Here is an 18,918-nt window from a genome sequence, read left to right as displayed (position 1 = left end):
TTGATTTTTAGATAGAAAATTTATAGATTTATTTATTGTATTAAATGAAATTTGAAGAGCATTAATTATCGATGCAATGATCAGATAATGATAGCTTTATAATTAAAATATACCTCAGATAATGATAGCTTATAGCTGATAGATATATTAGATCAAATTTAATCTGAAAAGTTTTATTATTTTTATTATTGATCGAAAATGAACTGAGAAAGGATCGCCCCTAACTTTGAGCTGGAGTATCTCAGATATTTCAGATATTGACGGATATATATATTATATTAAAGGCAATTTCAAAACTTGATTTATCATTAAAAAAAATGCCATAGATAAGCAAAGCAATGTATCTTATATGAAAGGAAATTTGAAAGTTTGAATTATTAATGGAAAATAAGCTTTTTTGCTGGATTATCTTGAATAGGGGTAGATATATTTAACTTTAGAAAATACCATAGATGATGATAGCTCTATATATTAGTTTAAATGCAAATTTAAAGTTGAAAAAAAGAACATCCTTAACTAGGAATAAGGATAGCCAAGGAATCTTTGCTACGATTATAACTAGCTGTAACTACAAATAAAAAAATCAAATGGGCAATTTTTATATGATGAGCGTTCGCCAATTTATTGATACTTGGCTGATGAACAACGTAGTCTGTGATTGATCATAATAAGTTGAGGGTTGAGTTATTTCCTCGTCTTTCTGCTCTCCTCGCACTCGGCCTCAATCAGAGCACTGATCCCTTTGTGCATCTCGGCGACAGCTTCGTATTCGGTGAGACCCATGCGACGCTTGTTGGAGATGTCATAGATGCCGCCGAGAGCCTGGCTATATTCGCCAAGAGTGCCCCGCACCTGAAGATGATGCTTTTTGGCCAGTTCGAGAAAGTTCCGACGGTTGGAGGCGAGCAGCGGCAGCTTAATGTGAACGGATGCGCGAATTGTGCAGCCCAAATTGGTGGGACAAAACGTGAGATTGCCCAGACGAGCGTCACGACTGAATTTCAAAGAGTGCGCCAAGGATTCGACACCGACAATCATCCGTTCATAAACGCGACCCAAATCGCCGCCCTTCTCCAGCGCAATGACCCGAATGTGATCCTCCTCATTCACCCAGATGACAAAGGTGCACGTCTTGTTGATGAAGATGCCACGACCCGTCGGCCAGTAGCGCAGGGCATTCGCCGACTTGAGGAAACGATTCTTGCCCTTGAAGAGCAGCCCGGCATCGACCAGCTTCTGTATATCATCCGAATCCATGCAGCCGAGCGTGTGATACGAGCCAGCATGCTCGTTGCACAAGGCACGCAACGGTTTCTTGATCAGACACTCCAGATCCTTGTAATTGCGCTTCGTTAGGCACGGATTAAAGGGGAATCCCTCCACGGATCGAGCACATCGCACGCGGGTGGAGACAATGAATTTTTGCTCGGGATCCAGATTGGGAAAATCAGAACCATAGCCAAAGCAGGTGGCCGGATGTTTGTCCGTGTGCTTGAAGCCCGTGTGATAGGACTCGATAATCGGATCAAAGATCTCGGCAAATGTTTTATATGCTCCCGGATCGGGTGCATAGATGCCAACGCCCGATTCGTGTCTACACAGACCGGAACGTATGCAGTCCAACAGCGTCGAACAATATTTTGGCGTCATTTTACACTTGAGTCGATCGAAAATCTCTTTGGTTAAATGCTTCTTTAGCAGCGATTTCGATTTGGATTTCATCAACTTTTTATAGCCCACCTCCAATTGTTCCAAAACTTCTTTGGAGACGTTGCCACACGTGCTGCAAAGGCATCTGGTCAATGCTGTTAGCGGCATATTCCGGCGCATCGTCAACGATATCATAATTATAAAATTACTGAAAATAAAATTTTGAATAAAAAACCAACAAAAAAAACCGAAAATTTCAAATTTTGTCAAGTAAAATTATGGAATGTCCGCATTGAGTTAGCTATTTTAAGCGATGTGGCAACGCTGACTATGTTGTGCACAAAAACTAACGTAGCAGCTCAAGTGAACAATAAGAACGAACTAGTTCAACGATCAATTGCGAGCCAATACATTCAGTTTCGTTTCGTTTGGTGCGTCTCGCCAAAGGCTGATTGTTTTAAGATGGTGCAGGTTTGGTTTATGGACAGCGATGAAAGCGATCAGCGTTTGCAACACAAACGCCAGCCAGCTGAATATTTGGATATGCAGGCGCTCTATAAAAGAACCGGCGTGGAATACTTTAAGGTAAACTCAACGAGCAACCTTGACGAAAGTCGCGCTTATCTGCCGTTTACCCCCTCCCCCTTTTCTAGATCAATGCGGACGACTATGTGAACGATAAGCAGCTGATTGAGCTGCGCAGCAAACGCGGCTACAGCTACGAGGATGAGGTTTGTGCAGTATAAGTAGTATAAACAATTACTGATTATATTGCCATGCAGATCACCTGTTCGGAGCAGTGCCTGCCGGATTATCTCAACAAGCTAAAGTCATTTTATACGGAACATTTGCATACAGATGAGGAAATTCGACTGGTGCTCGATGGTTCCGGTTACTTTGATGTGCGCGAGTGAGTAAGCAATAATAACAGCGGTGTAAACTGTTAAATCGGTATTCACTTTTGCAGTGGCGAGGAAAACTGGTTGCGCATCGAGGTGATCAAAGGGGATTTGATAATAATTCCGGCGGGAATCTATCATCGTTTCACTCTCGACTCCAATGTGTGTACACTAATAATAATATTAATATTATTGTTTAATATCCCTCTTCTTATGCACAGAACTATATAAAAGCGCGTCGTTATTTTATTGGTGAACCTGTTTGGATGCCGCACAATCGCCCGGCTGATAAAATGGACTGTCGCAAGGCCTACTTGCAGGATCTCGCCCAATTGAGCAAAGCTTAATAACATTTACCTATATATGTAATGTAAATAATATACTTGTTTTTGTTTATTTTAACCAATTAAAAAGTTCACAGTGCGAGTTACTAAACTGAACGAAGGAACCAAAGTTTTACAGAGGACATAAGCTAGCATTCTTACTCCTCTCCTAACATTGCGCTCACAGTTCAACAACATGAGGCATCGATACTGCTGCGGCATATTTAACGACAAACCGCAAAAGTTGGTATTTTTCATTTGAAACGCGAGCGGTCATATTACTGCGTTTATTTTAAATGTATAAGCAACATTTACAAAAACAACATCGAGCGGGTTGGACGCGCTGAAACGTTGTCGGACAAAATCAGCGTAAAATTATTTTACAATTACGACTTTGTGATTTGTTTACAAACAAAGCTAACATCAATCAACAAAATTATGATATATATATATATACAGAGCGCGAGTGTTACAGGTGTAATGCAATAACATAAATTGCAAAGGTTTCACACACACACACACTGTGTAATGTGTCCCAAGTTCTTCGCGTATGTATGTGAGTTGTGTATGTGTATATAATTGAATATGCATAAGTGTTTGTGAGGCTTATCACATACATACATAAATATATACAATATATTCGGCATAGTAAACAAATCATATGCCAATTAATTGTATTCAGCAAATAAACAAACGTGCAATATAATAAAATATAAAACTATTAAACGCGATTTGTGTGCGTGGTAAAGAAAAAAAGAGTCCAAGAAAAAAATATTTGGAAAGCCGTAGAAGGCAAACCAGAAGCAGAGCGGCCAGCGACGACGCAGCAGCAGCGCCTTTCTGCAAGTGTATTAGTGTTAAAAGGCGCACACACACGTACACGTCAATGCTACATGTGCATGTGTATGTGTGCACATATATAGCAGATAAATAAGCAGGCGCACACACACATACGTGCATATACATATACATACGTAAGCAAGAGGCGGGTGTGCAAGTAATAAATAAAAGGAAATTAACAAATCCCAACCAAAAAAAAGTGAAATTTCCCATCAATAAAAAAAGCCAAAAATTGTACAATTTTTGTGCACTTCTCGTAGTGTGCGTGCGTGTGTGAGTGAGTGCGTGCGTGAGTGTGTGAGTTTTTGGGAAATTAGCATAAATTCCAAGAGGCTGGACGCCAGCGTCGACGCCGTAGCACCAGCAGCAGCGCCAACATCTACAACGAGCAGTTTAACGGATTTTCTACTCATTTTGCTCTGTGCGGTAAGTTAAACAAAAAAAAAAAAACTAAGAACATTGAATTCCATTCGCACGCTGCTGAAATTTTCATTACGTCGAAGAAGAAAAATTCAATATGTATGCCTTGACAGAGCCAGCCAGTTTACCCCCTGCCCCCTACCCATCCCCCTCCCCGTGTTGTACCCATCGCATCTGCTTCCCCTATCCAATTTAACCTCAACCGGTCTGCTGCTGCGGCCGGCGTCTGCGTCGCGTGTGCATGTGGTATGTGTGTGTGTGTGTGTGTGTGTCTGCTTGTATGTGTGTATTGAGTTCTCGTACTAGTGTGCGCTTGTCACTCGGCTCGTTAAAAAAAAAAGACCCTCTGTCGCTGCTGCTGCTGTTGACGTCGACGTCGACGTGAGCGGCTTCTTCGACACTCGCGCACATTATTTTGCAAGCTGTTGTTAGCGTACGACTTTTTTTTTTTCTATATTGACAATTTTTTTTTTACAGCTTTTACCGTGTTGTTTTTTTTCCGGTAGGGTAGGCGGTTGGTTGTCTTGTTGTTGTTGTTAGGCAGCGTTGTCGTCTCAGTGACGCCATTGCCTGGCTAGGCGCTTACTTTTATTATCTGCTGCGGCTACTATTTTCTTTTATTTTATTTTTTTTCAGCTTGTCGCTTGGTTACGTTTTTATGTTTGGCGACGGGGTTGCCGTTATCTCTATACACACACACGTTTTGTGGTTGCCATATCTCAAGCAGATGTGGGTGTATGTGAATGTGAGGATGGGGTGGGGGAGAGATTGCGTGTATTGGCGTCATTATGAATGAGCGCCCACGCTTATTTTGGGCGCCTTCCGCTTATTAAATTTGTGTTAATGAACTTTCTTTGAGCGCAGTTAAAAGAAAATCATTTTTGGTATGCAAAGAGCGAGAAAGCAGCTTATTAATTGCAATCCATTGCATTTTACACTTGAAAACTTTGCAAAATGACCACTCACACACACACACACATATATATATATATATATATATATACAAACATACGCATGCACTTGTCGTGTCGTTCAGCCTCCTCACTCGCATTGCACGCGCTGCCTTGCTTTTCCCCCTCCCACATTTTCAATTCTCTCTCTCTCTTTTCCGCATTTACGCAGAGCTAACGAACGCATTTGGCAATAGTACGAAAAGTTGCATGCTCCAAAATACGCACACATACAAACACATGTAGCTATACACGTATATATTCACTTGCTCTCTCACACTCTTGTCACATTTTATGCTGGCCGCTCTCTCACAGACTCGCACTCACACACGCACACGCAGGCTGTCGTTAGTTTTAAACTTATTTTGGCGTTCTTTATGTGCATGCATTCTCGCATACTCGCCGTCTCCTTCTCGTCTCGATGACGACCCAGACCCGCATTTTCTAGTCGTCGTTGCGTCGGCATCGGTATCGGTATCGCTTGCATTAGTGTGTGTGTGTTGAATTTATACGGCGGGTGTAGCAACCGAATATGTTCAAGTGGAGCCATGCTACGCACCTGTTTACCCATATACACACACACACACACACATCTGTCATCTGCTTTGAGTTATTGAGAAAACTGTCTCGCATCTCTTTATGCAATAATTTTCTTATTTAGGTTATGATTGTTTTTTGGCTTTTTTCTTTTGTTTCTGGTTGAAGTTGAATGCAGCTGATGATGCATTTGCCGAGAGATGCCAATCTGCTTTGCACTTGTTTGCAAACGAATTGTTGAAATAACAAACACATATATACATGTATGTATATACATATATATACGTACACATGTACGATAACTCACACGAGCTTCTCTCCATGTGCAGAGACTTACAGCAACAACAACAGCAAAATGCAGTTTAAAGCGCAACTAAAACTAAACAAGAGAGTTGAAGGGGGTCAATGGGAGATGGAGTGGGGGGTGTTGATGGGTGGGCTTTGGGGGTTATTTTAGTGTATATGGCTGCCTGTGTGTGTGTGTGTGCTTGCATTTCTACGTGTGTTTGTGTGTGTGTAGTGGACTTTATATGAAAAGTACAGTCGCTTAGTAGTGTAGTTGTACATGTGTGTGTATGTATGTATGTGTGTACATAAATTGCATGTTCATGCTTCAATAGTTGCATGCAGCGGTGGTTTCGTCGAGTTACATACATATGTTTACACACACACAAATATATATATATATACATGTATACATATATGACATGCATACATACACACACAAACACATATGCACATGTAGCTTAGCCATTGTTGACAACTAAAACAAAAGCCAAAGCCGAATGGCAACAACAGAAACCGAAACAACAACAACAACAAAAATCATCAATGCGATCCACTAAGTGATTTCGTTTTCTGAGCGAACAAGACAGAGAAAGAGAGAGAGCGAGAGTAACGGCCCCCACGCCAGCAGCAACAAGATTTTAATATGTCGCTCTCTCTCTCACTCCTATTTATATGTATATTTTGTTTAGAATTCTTCGAATTTGGTGACAACTTGAACCTAATTCAACGCCGTTATCGTTTTTGTTTTGCTTTTGCTTTTACTTTTTTATCGATAGCAAATGTCAAGTGTGCTCGATCACAGAGTATTGGGGTGGAGAGGGTGGTTGGTGGTTGGTTGCTTAAAAGCGGTAGAGAATGGGCAAAGATGCCGATGAAGTGTTGTAAAGGGTCAGTTCGGCCATACATTTGTCGTAGTGCTGCCAAGCGCTGAATTTATTGTTGACTTTTTCAAAACTCACGACACACAGCAAGCCGCACCTCCCCCTCCTCATCCTCATGCCCAACTCGACAGTTTACGCTGTTTTCGTCTTGCTGTTGTTGTTTTTATGGCATTTTTTCAGTTTTTGCTTTTTGAGCGAGGGAGTGGGAGCGAGTGAGAGAACGTCGCTGTGTGTGTGTGTGCAAGTGAGGCGGCATGCTTTACGCGGGTGATGGGGCGGCTGAGCTGGGTGGGTGGTGTTTGGGCGCTGGGTGGCCACAGCGTTGAGTGGGTTGCGTTTTGACTGAAAAAATCGATGGCAAGACATGATATATTTATTTATACAATATATATGTATATAATATATATATATATAATATATACCTTAATTTCTTTTCATAGGAGATAATGCGAAACATTGAAAATGAGTGCAGGAAAACTTTACACAAATTTGTCGGTGTCTTTTGAAAGCCGCCCAAGTTTGTTTATTGATTTTCCTAATAAGGCAAGCTGCTTTGCTTTGGGGTGGGGATGTGGATGGGGGTTGAGTATGGAGCTGGGGGATTGAGGCGCTGTCTACACCGCTTATGTATCGAAAGTTTTTCGGCAGCAAAAGCAAAGCAAACTAAAACTCAGTGCGGCTGCTGCTGCATTAGCTGAAAGGGATTCTAGGGTGGCAAAGGGGAGAGGGTAGGTGGGGAGATGGGGAGAGGGGTGGTTAGGTGCGTGGGATGCGTACAGTGGTTGCCAGTAAATGACAGCAGCTTAGTCTAACAGTTTATTTCAACTCGCCCAATAAATTCTAATTATTTATTTAGTTAGTTAGTTGAATTAAACTTGGAGCTAAAAAAAAATGGTCTTTAGCTTTGTAATTTTAAAAACTCAAATTCCGCATTCTTTGGAGTTTTTGACAATGCCTATCAAGATTAAAGATTATAAAGATATATTAGTTGCAGTGAATAAGTCTTTAATATTGAGCAAAACCAAATTAGCTGTTTAAGCCTAGGTTTGAGTTCTACTTTCCATAAGTATTCTTATTAACGAGAGACCACTGTACTTTATGACTCTTGTTGTCGTTGTTGTTGTAGTTGCTTTTGTGTTTTGGGTTGAGTTTATGTGGCGTTAGTTGAAATGCAGACGTTTTGCATTGTTGTACAGTGGGTGGGCTGTTGGCTGGTGGCTCTGTGGCTGTAAAGTGGCCCGAAACACGGGCAACACACACACACACACAGACGCAGACAAAAACACACTCACACAGAAAGCCACCCACTCACGCACACACACACACAGATCAGTTGTTGTTGCTGGGGGTACAGCTGTGTACATGTGTACATAAAATTGCCTCACACACACACAGAGAGCTACACACACACACTACAGCATGCAAAAGCGGATACAGATAGAGATACATATACAAAACATCAAAGGGGGTGGCTGGGTGGATGGTAGGGAGGAGAGATGGGGGATGGAACTGGGCTTGCCCGAACTGCTGCTGCGCTTCCTTCCTCTCGCATAGTTCAAGTATGCATATAATATCCGGGACTCGGGACTCCTCTCGGTGCCGAAAACGAAGCAGCTGCAATAGTAGCGGAGAGGGGGAGGATGGCGAGGGTGGTGAGTGAAGGGAGGGGGCTGGTGTTGATGTGTAGGGGCAGCATCCGACAGAAGGCCTACGGCGACTGCGACGCGGACAGCATTGCAGCATTGGGCGGCCAGGCTTGGGTGGTTTATTTGGTTGGTTCTGTTCTGCTTGAGTGGATTCTGTTGCAAGAGCAACTGTGGCGGGGTATGGAGTGGGTGGTTGGGAAGTGGGTGGTTTTGGTCCGCTGGTCGTTGTCCCTCTTTTTTGCTTTTTGGAGTAGCACAAATGTGTCGCGAGTGAGAGTGCAGAGATGGCCCGGCGGAGGCACGGGGGTGGACCCACCGGCCATAGTTTAGTGGGTGGTTGGGTGGGGGAAGCAGTGTTGGTGGGGTTGTTTTTTGGTTGTTGTGTGCAATAGTTGCGTAATCTATGCGATGATATCCCACTGCTCGTATTTTACCCATTGTATCTAAGTGAGTGTGTGTGTTGTGTGTGTATGCTTGAACTACGACCCGTGGGCGGCGTTTTATAACGGTAGTGCGCCCAAGCCCGGATCAGGGCCACAGCCCAGGCTCCATTCTCCCAGGGTAATGGTTGGGGGTGTTATGGGCTGGGGGTTGTTTGTATAGTTTGGTTGTATGCTCTCTCTCTCTCTCTCTCTCTCTCTCTATTTCTATGGTTGGCTTAGAAACGCAACAACTGCAACAACAACAACAACAACAATTGCGACAACAAAATCCACACACAACGAAATGCAAATTTCGAATTGTAATGCACACAATCCAGAATTGCTATTGCAGTTTCGACATATGTACTCTATGTACACATATATATTTATATATATACATGTATGTACATGGGAAACCTTTCAAATTGAGGGGTGGCACCTTCCGCATGCTCATGTGTATGTAGTGTAGATACACACACACACAACACAACACAACACAACACACATTTATTGAAGCATATTCAGTCTGCTTGAAAACGAACTACAACATGTCTCAAAACACTAACTTTTGCACTATTGGAACTTTATTTTACTATTTCCCTTTAACATTTGAATCGCTTTACAATAACTTTACTTAAGTCTGCTTTATACATATATATTTATTTAACATCAACTGAAGTCAAGTCGACATAAAAAAAATACAAAGTTCAAATGAATTTAGAATATAAAATTGTACTTTATATTTTAATTAAAGAAAATAAGAAATATTTAAAAGATCTCTGGAGATATTTAAGTGCAAAATGGTCCCAGATTTGTTGCTTGGATTGGAAGGGGATTTAAAGTAGCTTTATTTATATATAAACTTAAATTTGATTTATGTATTTTTCATATCGATTAGTTTAGGTTCCCCTTGAGCCATGTTTGGCTTAATCACATCCGAATTCAGTTAAATTACTCCTGTGGATTGGCAAATTTCCCAGATTGTGTATCGGAGAGTTTGGCTATAATTATGTAAGGAAATCAGGCTTCAGTCTCCTCAACCCAAGCGGAAGCAGAACTGCTGCATCGATTTTTCATATAGATATTTATATCTTTCCTTAATATTTCAAGCATATTTCTTTTAGTACAGGCAATAAATAACTAACGACTTTAACAATAAATAACTCTTTTGAAAATGATTTAGTTCTGTTGCAAGTAGTGCCTTTATAGAACACACCTTTCCTGCAAAAGTTTCCATTATAATCATAAGTTTTTATAAAGCAATACAATCTTCTTATCAACTATTTATCACATTAAACCTTTGTCAATCATTTGACTTTAACAAACAATCGCTAGTCACCATAAAGTGCATTACCCAAATGATATCTAAAACCACTTATAAACATATATATTATATAGCAACTACCTCCTATTACACACACGCACACACACTTACACACACCCAACCACACATGTCGTTTGCCGCTGCTGCTGCTGGCTGGTTTAACCTGCAGCAGGAAATTAGTTTTAGCCACAGTTGTTCCGGGTGCCCAGTTTTGGCCATTAATATTACGAAATGTTAATGCAAATGCCAAATACACCAGGACAATTAGCGTAGCCCAACGGTGGAGAGGGAGAGGGGGAGTGGGAGGTTTGGGGTTAAGGTAGCTGAATAGAAATTCAAATATTCGACAGAAGCTGCGTATTAATTATGAAATAGCAGCTACAACTACGACTAACTAAACTACTCCAGTGACTACGGATTGCAAACGCAACTGTACCTGCAGCTGAAGTGTGTTGCTTGCGGGTGGGAATGTGGGGGGTGGTAGGTGGTAGGAGGGTGGTGAGTGGTGGGTTGGGATTGGAATTGGGGGTTAGGGGTGTGGTTGCGTGTAGGGTTAGCTGTGAGTGACTAGGCTACGAGAGCGCTAACGGTTTTGCATGACTGCCTATGTGTGTGAGTGTGTGTGTGTGTGTGTGTGTGTATGTGTGTATATATATTTGTGTGTATTTTTGTGTGTGTGTTTGGAACTTGGCTTCGATTTTGCGCGTTTGGCAATTATGTGGACATGTGTCTTGACACCGCCTATTATATATGTATATATGTATACACACACAAAATATATATACACACTTATGTACTACATATGCATGCAGGTACACACACTCACACAAACAAAGAGCGGCCCCTGCTATTGATGTGCCTGCTGCTGCTGCTGCTTCTTCCGCTCCTCCCCTGCTGCATAAAATATTTCTAGATACACATTTTTGTTAGGGCGACGGCAAAAGGCAAAAACCAAAAAAAAAAAAACACAAAAAATGTGGAAGAAAAGGTCTCTTTGGAGGCAGCCGAAAGTTCAAATAAAATACGATACTTTTACAAGCTGCTATTTATTTATTTATGCAATAATATTAATTATAGAATTTGTTAACTTAAATGCCTTACAAATTCTCATTGTGGCATTATGAAACCCTTTACAAAGCAGAGCATGAAAAGCACCAAGAAGCAGAGAAAAACCGTTAAGTCGGCAAATGGGCAACTGCACAGCAAAGAAAGAGGGAGGGAGAGAGGAATAGATAGAAAAGTGTACCCAGGCAGAAGCAGGCAGGCAGCTTTAAGGGCAACTTTAAATTTGAGCACAGGCTCCTCTCGGTTGCCTAGAAACACTCACTCAAGCAGTAGGTACATAAGCAGCACACATACACACACGCATATATACAAATGTATATAGAAATAAGTACATTATATACATATAGCAACTTGTAAGAAAAGTTTTTGGCTGCCTTCACTTTACTTGTCGAAGCTTTTTTTGGTGGTTGACGTTGTTGTTGTTGTGTGGTGAGTGCAGGCCGAGAGTGAGAGGTGAATTTCCCCCCCCCCCCCCCACACACACACACACAAACATATAGCTACACAGCTGTAGCTGTCAACAAAAAAAAAGAAAGAAAAAAGAAACAACAACTAGCTTATGGCGTTGCCACTTTGGCTGACTGCTCTTTTCCATTGTTTATTCACACATACACGTTGCATTTGTCATTTGTCTGTTATTATTATTATTTTGGTGCCTATTTAATTTATTATTGTTTATGTGTAGTGTACATTATAATTGCCCTTGCGAGCACACACACACGCACACATACAAACATTTAAATTTATACATACATATCTATGCCTTTGCTGCTCGCACTCTCTCACTCATGGCACTTATTCTTTTGGTCACTGCTCGCGCTCGCTCTCGCTCTCTCTTTTACTTCGGCTAATTTATGCACGTTTTTCGCTTTTTTTTTTTGGTTGTGTGTCTGTGCAAAAGTTTTTTTTGATTGCCCGTTTTATACTCAATTCAATAATTATTTTTTTCTTACATATGCATGGCATGTGTATTTGTGTGTGTGTGTGTTGTGTTTATATATATTTTTATGCGTGTGCTGCTCTCATTTTGAAGCGAGATATTAAATTTTGTATTCCAACACATTTTTAACATCTTTGCTGCTGCAGCCTAGTCAAAGTCAACAACAATAACAACAATCGCTACTCAATTTCATTTAGTTTCTTTTTCGTTTTGTGTTTCGTTGTATTCTCGCTGCCTCGCTCGCTCTCGCTTTCGCTCACTCTCTCTCTCGCTCACTCTCTTCTATTCGTATGTTTGCCTTTTTTGCTTGAGGCAATTGACCGTTTAAATGAGTCGCGCTGCTGTTGTTGTTGTTTTAGATGCTGTTGCTGCTGCTGCTGTTGGCACGTTGAAATTTTTTAAAGTTTTTTTTTTCTTATTTGATTTTACTTTTTTTTATAAACCGTTCAACTCGCCGACAAACCGCCTGAACCCTTTTACCCTTGTGTTGCGGGTAGCCACACCGCGCAAAGAAGACAGAGATAGTGTTGCCACTTTACATTTATTTAGCCGTAGACAAGTTTCAAGTGGCATTGCATTTGTTGTTGTTGCTGTTGTGCTTGTTACTTCCTTGTTTCTGTCATCCTCCTCATCTATATATGTACAAATACATATATATTTAATCTATGTAATTGTGTGTCTGTGTGTGTATTTAAGCATTGTTCGTGCTTATGTAATTGCGTCGCGGTTCGTTCGCCAGGCAAAGAATGCTCAGGAAGCCAAATAGTGAGTGTGTGGCCTTTTTTATATAAACAAACATATATATAGATATTTTCAGTATATATGTATAAGCAAAAAGTTGCAAATTAAGCAAACGCTGCAATTTGCATTTATTATTTTGCATTGATCTTTCTTTACTTATTTTTTGAGTAAGTTTTCATGGTCGTCAACTGACGTTGGATAATTATGATTATCATTCACAACAACAACAACTGGCTGCCTGCCTGCCTGCAATGTCAATTTACTCAATAACCGATCTTCATCTTCTTCCACCTCTTCTGACAATTTCACGCAAAACAAAAGCAGCAAAGAGCAAAATGAAAAAGAAAAAAAAAGTGGCAAAGCTACTTTTTGTTGTTTTCTTTTTTCGGCTTGCCTTTTTTTTACCTGTTTACTTCGTGTGGCATCTCGCTCTTGCACACAGCAAACTCACATACCAACGTATGAACGGATATACACACATACATATATATATATATATATGCTCACATAGAAACGCACACAAATGTAAACACACGCGCGCGTTGGTTACACGTCATTAAGTGCAAAATAAGAACAGCGCATAAAAAAACAAGAACAAAAAAAAAGACCATACAATAAAGTAGCATGTAGTTGTATTTTCTTCTTCTTGCTATCATTTCTTTCTTTCTTTTCGATCGGCAGCAGTAGAAAGCGTTGCAGTCTGTCAATTTATGTACATGTATGTATGTGTGTCTGTGTGTGTAACGTTAGCTATTAAATTAGTTTGTTGGCATTGCCCAACACTAAGTCTTTTAATTCAAGCCAAATACATACATACAAACATTAAAGTGTACTAATAAACAATCGTAAATCTTCTGTGAATCATATGGGAGCCCATCATCAGCAGCAGCAGCGGTGGCCTTATAAAGCAGCTGTGTGAACAATTGCATACATACACATGTATACTTATGTACATGCACGTATATATGTGTGTGTGCATGTGTGTATGTACATACTTGTTTGTAAGTGCTGCCTTTCGTCGCTTATCAGCAGCAGCAGCAGCAAAAGCGCTAGAAAAAATGTTTTCTCTTTTCGGTGTCATTTATTTTTATATGCTATGCATATGTATATATATAATGTATATATGTATGTATATAAGTCAAGCAGCCAAACGCTTAACCAGTGTTGTGAACATGCAGTTAGCAGTGAAAAAACGCGTGCAAAGCTATCATTACAGGTGCTTCACATACATACATAATAAATATGTACACACTGAATTTGTATGTTCGGGTGTGAGTTGGATTGCTTTAGTTCAAGGTTAAAAATGACATAAATGATGACAAGTGTGTCTCTAAAATTGTATACTATTATATTGGAAAAATAAATAATCAAATGCAATGAAAATCTACATTTCAATTTGGTCAATTGTGCAATATTAAACTATCTCAAGTTTGTGTACATCAAATAAATAATTGTGAATAGTCATTGCGATGTTCACATTATAATTACAAATGAAATTGAAATCTCCACTTAGAATTGAATGAATGTGTATTTGATGATATTTTCTTACGTTTTTGGCACTTACCGTGTCGCATTTATAATGAATATTAAATGTGTGTGTGTCTCTGCATCGGTGTGTATATTATATACATATGGCTGTGTGTGTGTGTGAGTATTGGCTAACTGGTTTTGTTATTCCTTTGCGTTTTTTTTTTGTTGGGCTTGACGTCAACGCTGACAGCGCTGCTCGCGTCGCTGCTTACCTTTTACGTGTTACTTTTTGGGGTTATTCTTAGTGGAGTGGTCAGCGCAGCGGGGTCGCAGCAGGCGTGCCAGAGCAGTTCTCATTTTCATGTAGCATTCAATTTGTTTTTTTTTTGTTTTGATGTTTTGCCAACATTAAAAGCAAAAAAATGAAAGGTAAAGCGCAAAGCCTAAAAATAGTCAAAGTATAGCGGCGACTGCGACGCGTTGGTAATTTGCTTGATTAAGTGGAATTTTTCCACACAACAAAATTTTATTGGAAATGCAGCGAGACCGAAAAAAAAAAACAGAAACGGTTAAGGAAAGTTTTGCTCAGCCTACCAAGAAAAACTTTAGGCAAATGCAATTGCATATCTATGTATGTGTATATGTATATATGTATTTGTATGTATGTATTTGCAATAATCTATTTATTAATGCCTTTCGAATTATATGTTTGCTATTGCGTTTTTATGTCTTTACTTTTTCGCTGAATCTTGCTGTTGCTTTTGTTGTTGCTAGTGAAGGAGACTGGCAGGCAGGCAGCAATACATATATGTATATATATATATACAAACACACACACGGCAAGAAGCACGGTTGGATAGACAAAAGCAACGAGACGAGCGCAGCGCAGCGCCGCGCACTCATTTTATGTACAAAAGTCGAACCCATGTCGCCTGTGCATGTGTGCGTGAGTTTGTGTGTGTATGAGTGAGAGCGCAGCGCTGAGTGTGAGTTTGTATGCATGTATGTGTGTACATATGTATATACGTCGCTGGCTTATATACAACAATAACAACAACAGCAATAATATAATAACAGCAAGAAGAAGAGCAACTGGTAAAAGACAACGAGAAAAGAGCTTTACAAGCACCTCAACTGCGATTTTGCCAATGCAAGTGTGTGTGTATATTAAGCAAATATGGAAATTGTCATTGTAAAATTGTGAAATTCGGCCGTCATAGGAATGATGTGTCAAATTACAGCTATTTTTATTCAAACTTTTCATATGTATGTATGCATGTGTGAGTGTATGTATGTGTGTACAACTGTAAACAGTCTGGCAGCGTCTAACATAACTGTTTGCTTTATTTTTTATTTAATTTATGTATATTAACAGGGTATCAATGCAAAAAAGCAAAGGCTTTAATGTGGCTAGGCCCAGACCTAGTTTCAGTATGTCTTTCAACTTAACCCCGGCAATCACTTCATGGCTCCCCTCCCCCTCCACCTGTCCCTCACAAAAGCCACTTGGCAATTACTCAGCGCGCTTGCCATAAAAAGACAGTGCAAATATGTCCAGCAGCGATAAGCAGCAAATCCGCACATATAACAACAACAACAATAGCAAACACGTCAGTTTGTGCATATGTGTATATGTACACACTGTTATAGTTGGCGTTGCAGCGCTGTCGCAGCGACGCGCCGCTAGCAAAGGCCAACGACTACAAGCAGCGACAGCGACGTTGGCAGCGGCAGCGGCAGCGACGCGACGATTTTTCGTTTGTAGTGCGCGCAATTAATTTGTGTGTTAAGTTGTCGTCGTTGTTGTAGTTGTTTTAGTTGTTGTACGTAACCCATTTTCTACAAATTTATTTATATACCTACAGATATATTTATGCATAGCAGTTTTTTGTTTGTTGTTGCATTACTTCTCAGTGTTGTTGCAATTTCCCAAAGCTTATCCTTATCGGTGCTATTAATAAACAAAGCGACATAATTACATACACACATAAATAGACACATGCATATATATAGTAATTTATATTTTCTGAGATTTGTATTAGCTCACACATCTTGATATATTTACATAGACATACATACATACATACATACCTAGGCATGTAGATAAAAGTTGCTGTATTTAAAAGCTTATAATGACTTAACATTTTTACGACCCATATGTGTACAACATACATACATACATATGTAAATGAGCTTGTGTCAATTATGACTGTTAATTCTTGTTTTGTAAATTAGTCAAGGAGTGGAATTGCCACTGCGCTCAAATGTTGTCTCGCTGTAAAGCAGCTGCTAGTAGTGGCCAGAGCCAGAGCCGTAGCCTGTGTTGATGTCACTAATAAATTTGAACATTTCGCAAGGCGCAGCTTAGATTTATGCGCCAGTGCATTTTGCAGCAGCCCATCACCAACCCACCATTATGGGGACGGGGACGATGATGATGATGATGGTGAGTTAATACATATGTACGATGGCCTATGTACAAATCGGTTGCTCTCTCGCTCGCACGCGCGCTCTCTCTTAGTGACAGCAGAAACAACAACAGTAACAGCAACTCTCCCTCCCCACTTCCGATCCCCGTTCGTTTTTGCCGTTGCTTATGTACTACATACAATGGCAGGCCATAAGATATGCGCATTTCTTATACAAGCATGTACATGTGTATGTATGTATATATGTACATATGTATGTATATATTTACTTATGTTTGTTTATTTCTCTCTGTGTGTGCAAAGCTGCGACTTGTTTTGATAATCATTTTTTTTTGCTTTTTTGTTATTTTATTGAAATGAATTGAATTATTTTGCGCATATCGCACAGATTAAAGGCAATTGCAGCAAAGTTGAGCTTTTCTTGCTCTTGGAGTTAACGGGATTATCAGCCACAAGGCTAGGTGTGAGCGAGGGGTGTGGTGGGGTCACTTGAGTTGACTAATATGCAAATCGATAGGATTGTTGTAGTTAAGAAGGTGTTCTATGGGTGTGTAAGTATAAGTATGTGTGTGTGTGTGTGCATGGGGTGGCCAGACAGTTTTCAGTTTGCCTGACTGCCCCCCTCCACCTCCCCCACAATACAACAGACACCATACTCTACTCCCAATTCGGTCGCCAACTGCCGCCGTCTGCCCGCCACTCTCCCTCGCTCTCTTTTTCTCCCTCTCTCTCAGTTTTGCTTGCTTTGGCTCGCCTTGTCTCGCGTGTGTGTGCGACGCGCGCTCTCTCTTCTGTCTTGCTCTCTCTCTCTACGTCGTCGGCTGCTGCTTCTGCTTCTGCTGCTGCTTCTCACCGCAGCCGCACTCAAACACATTTTGCTTGTTGGTTGCTCTTCGCTTTTGTTTGTGTTGTTGTTGTTGGTGCTGCTGCTGCTCGCTGCGCTATGTACACAACTGTACTTTTGATTTAACCTTATTTCTTTTGCTGTTTTTTTAAAAATGTTTTTTGCGTTGTTGCTGCTGCTCGCAGCTTGCGATATTATTGTTGTTATTATCGCCAGAGATGACTCTAATAGCAGTTGGACTTTGTCAAGGGTAAGCAAACTATTGGCGGTAATTTTTAACTGTAACTGTCTACTCTCCTCTGCTCTTCTTCACTTCCTCTTCTCATTTTCTAATGTTCTTCGCCTCTCGATGACATTCGCCTGCCTGCCTCTGCGCGCTCTTTAGGCAGGTGCCAACGACCGGTGTTGCCACTAAACTTGAACTTGACTGACATTATTACAGACATATTTATGTACATGTATATATATGTACATATGCAAATATATGCAGCCCTATTGACATACAAGCACACACATAGACACAGTTTAGCTTTAAGCGCTAATTGAAACACATTTAGCGCGCTATTAAACACAATTATAACCATACTGAATGCCAACAAAAAGCAAAAAAAAAAATAAATAAAAACCAGTGACGACAACAGCTACGACAAACGCCAACGCCAACAAATCGATAGCATTTTTTTATATGCCAGCCATAGGTGAGGGGGGGGGGGGGAAGAGGGGGAAGTTGTGGCAGCGGCGAGTGTGCGGAAAGTGTCAGGCAGGCATGTAAAAAATGTGCCGGAATTGTATTTATACAAACATTATTTAAAATGCCTATAAAAAAGTTAAAATGTTTGGATTTGCCTTTAAAAAAGAAACAAAATGCGGGCAACATTCATTAAAAAACAAAACACACGGACACACACACTGGCACGCACGCTCACACAAACACATATGTGTACATACGTATGCCCTGTTATTCTCACGCTCACCAGGCGGTGCACAGTGGAACGGGGTACGAAAACCACTAATTGAATATTATAAATTCAATTCATTTAGAGAAAAGTAAACAAAATATAAATATGTACAGTAGTCGCCAACAAATTCCAACATTTCAGTTTGTTGTTTATATATAAATATAATACTTTCTAAATGAAATATATATTAATATTTAAATTTAATATTTTTAAAAATGACGGTCACGGTTTTTATAATTTAATATATTTATGGGCACCTTGATAGCAATTTAATCGTATAAGTGCCTGTT

General features: G+C 40.3%; 2 protein-coding genes across 2 annotated transcripts; one reads left to right on the top strand and one right to left on the bottom strand.

Moving 5' to 3' along the window:
* Positions 1–595: 595 nt before the first annotated feature.
* On the bottom strand, positions 596–13,354 carry LOC6557224 (arginine kinase). The gene is made up of 2 exons (XM_001983416.3): positions 13,332–13,354; positions 596–1,858 (listed from the first exon to the last, which is right to left on the bottom strand). Exons 1-2 carry the CDS (start codon positions 13,349–13,351, stop codon positions 685–687), a joined length of 1,194 nt encoding a protein of 397 aa, XP_001983452.3. The 5' UTR covers positions 13,352–13,354; the 3' UTR covers positions 596–684.
* On the top strand, positions 2,070–2,989 carry LOC6557210 (1,2-dihydroxy-3-keto-5-methylthiopentene dioxygenase). Its single transcript, XM_001983417.2, has 5 exons — positions 2,070–2,235; positions 2,304–2,381; positions 2,433–2,560; positions 2,618–2,711; positions 2,771–2,989. Exons 1-5 carry the CDS (start codon positions 2,113–2,115, stop codon positions 2,894–2,896), a joined length of 549 nt encoding a protein of 182 aa, XP_001983453.1. The 5' UTR covers positions 2,070–2,112; the 3' UTR covers positions 2,897–2,989.
* Positions 13,355–18,918: the final 5,564 nt, after the last annotated feature.

This window comes from Drosophila grimshawi, unplaced genomic scaffold, assembly GCF_018153295.1.
Source record: "Drosophila grimshawi isolate 15287-2541.00 unplaced genomic scaffold, ASM1815329v1 contig_44, whole genome shotgun sequence".
Lineage (NCBI taxonomy): Eukaryota > Metazoa > Arthropoda > Insecta > Diptera > Drosophilidae > Drosophila > Drosophila grimshawi.
Note: the sequence above shows the minus strand (reverse complement) of the source record. Positions and strands in the feature narration are given on the sequence as shown.

Bases quoted from the DNA above. Each gene is read 5' to 3' on its own strand.
- LOC6557210 (XM_001983417.2), top strand. From the start codon at position 2,113: ATGGTGCAGGTTTGGTTTATGGACAGCGATGAAAGCGATCAGCGTTTG. The intron at 2,236-2,303 runs GTAAACTCAACG...CCCCTTTTCTAG, and splicing joins CCGGCGTGGAATACTTTAAG to ATCAATGCGGACGACTATGT. The intron at 2,561-2,617 runs GTGAGTAAGCAA...TCACTTTTGCAG, and splicing joins GGTTACTTTGATGTGCGCGA to TGGCGAGGAAAACTGGTTGC.
- LOC6557224 (XM_001983416.3), bottom strand. From the start codon at position 13,351: ATGCCACACGAAGTAAACAG. The intron at 1,859-13,331 runs GTAAAAAAAAGG...TTTTATTTTCAG, and splicing joins ATGCCACACGAAGTAAACAG to TAATTTTATAATTATGATAT.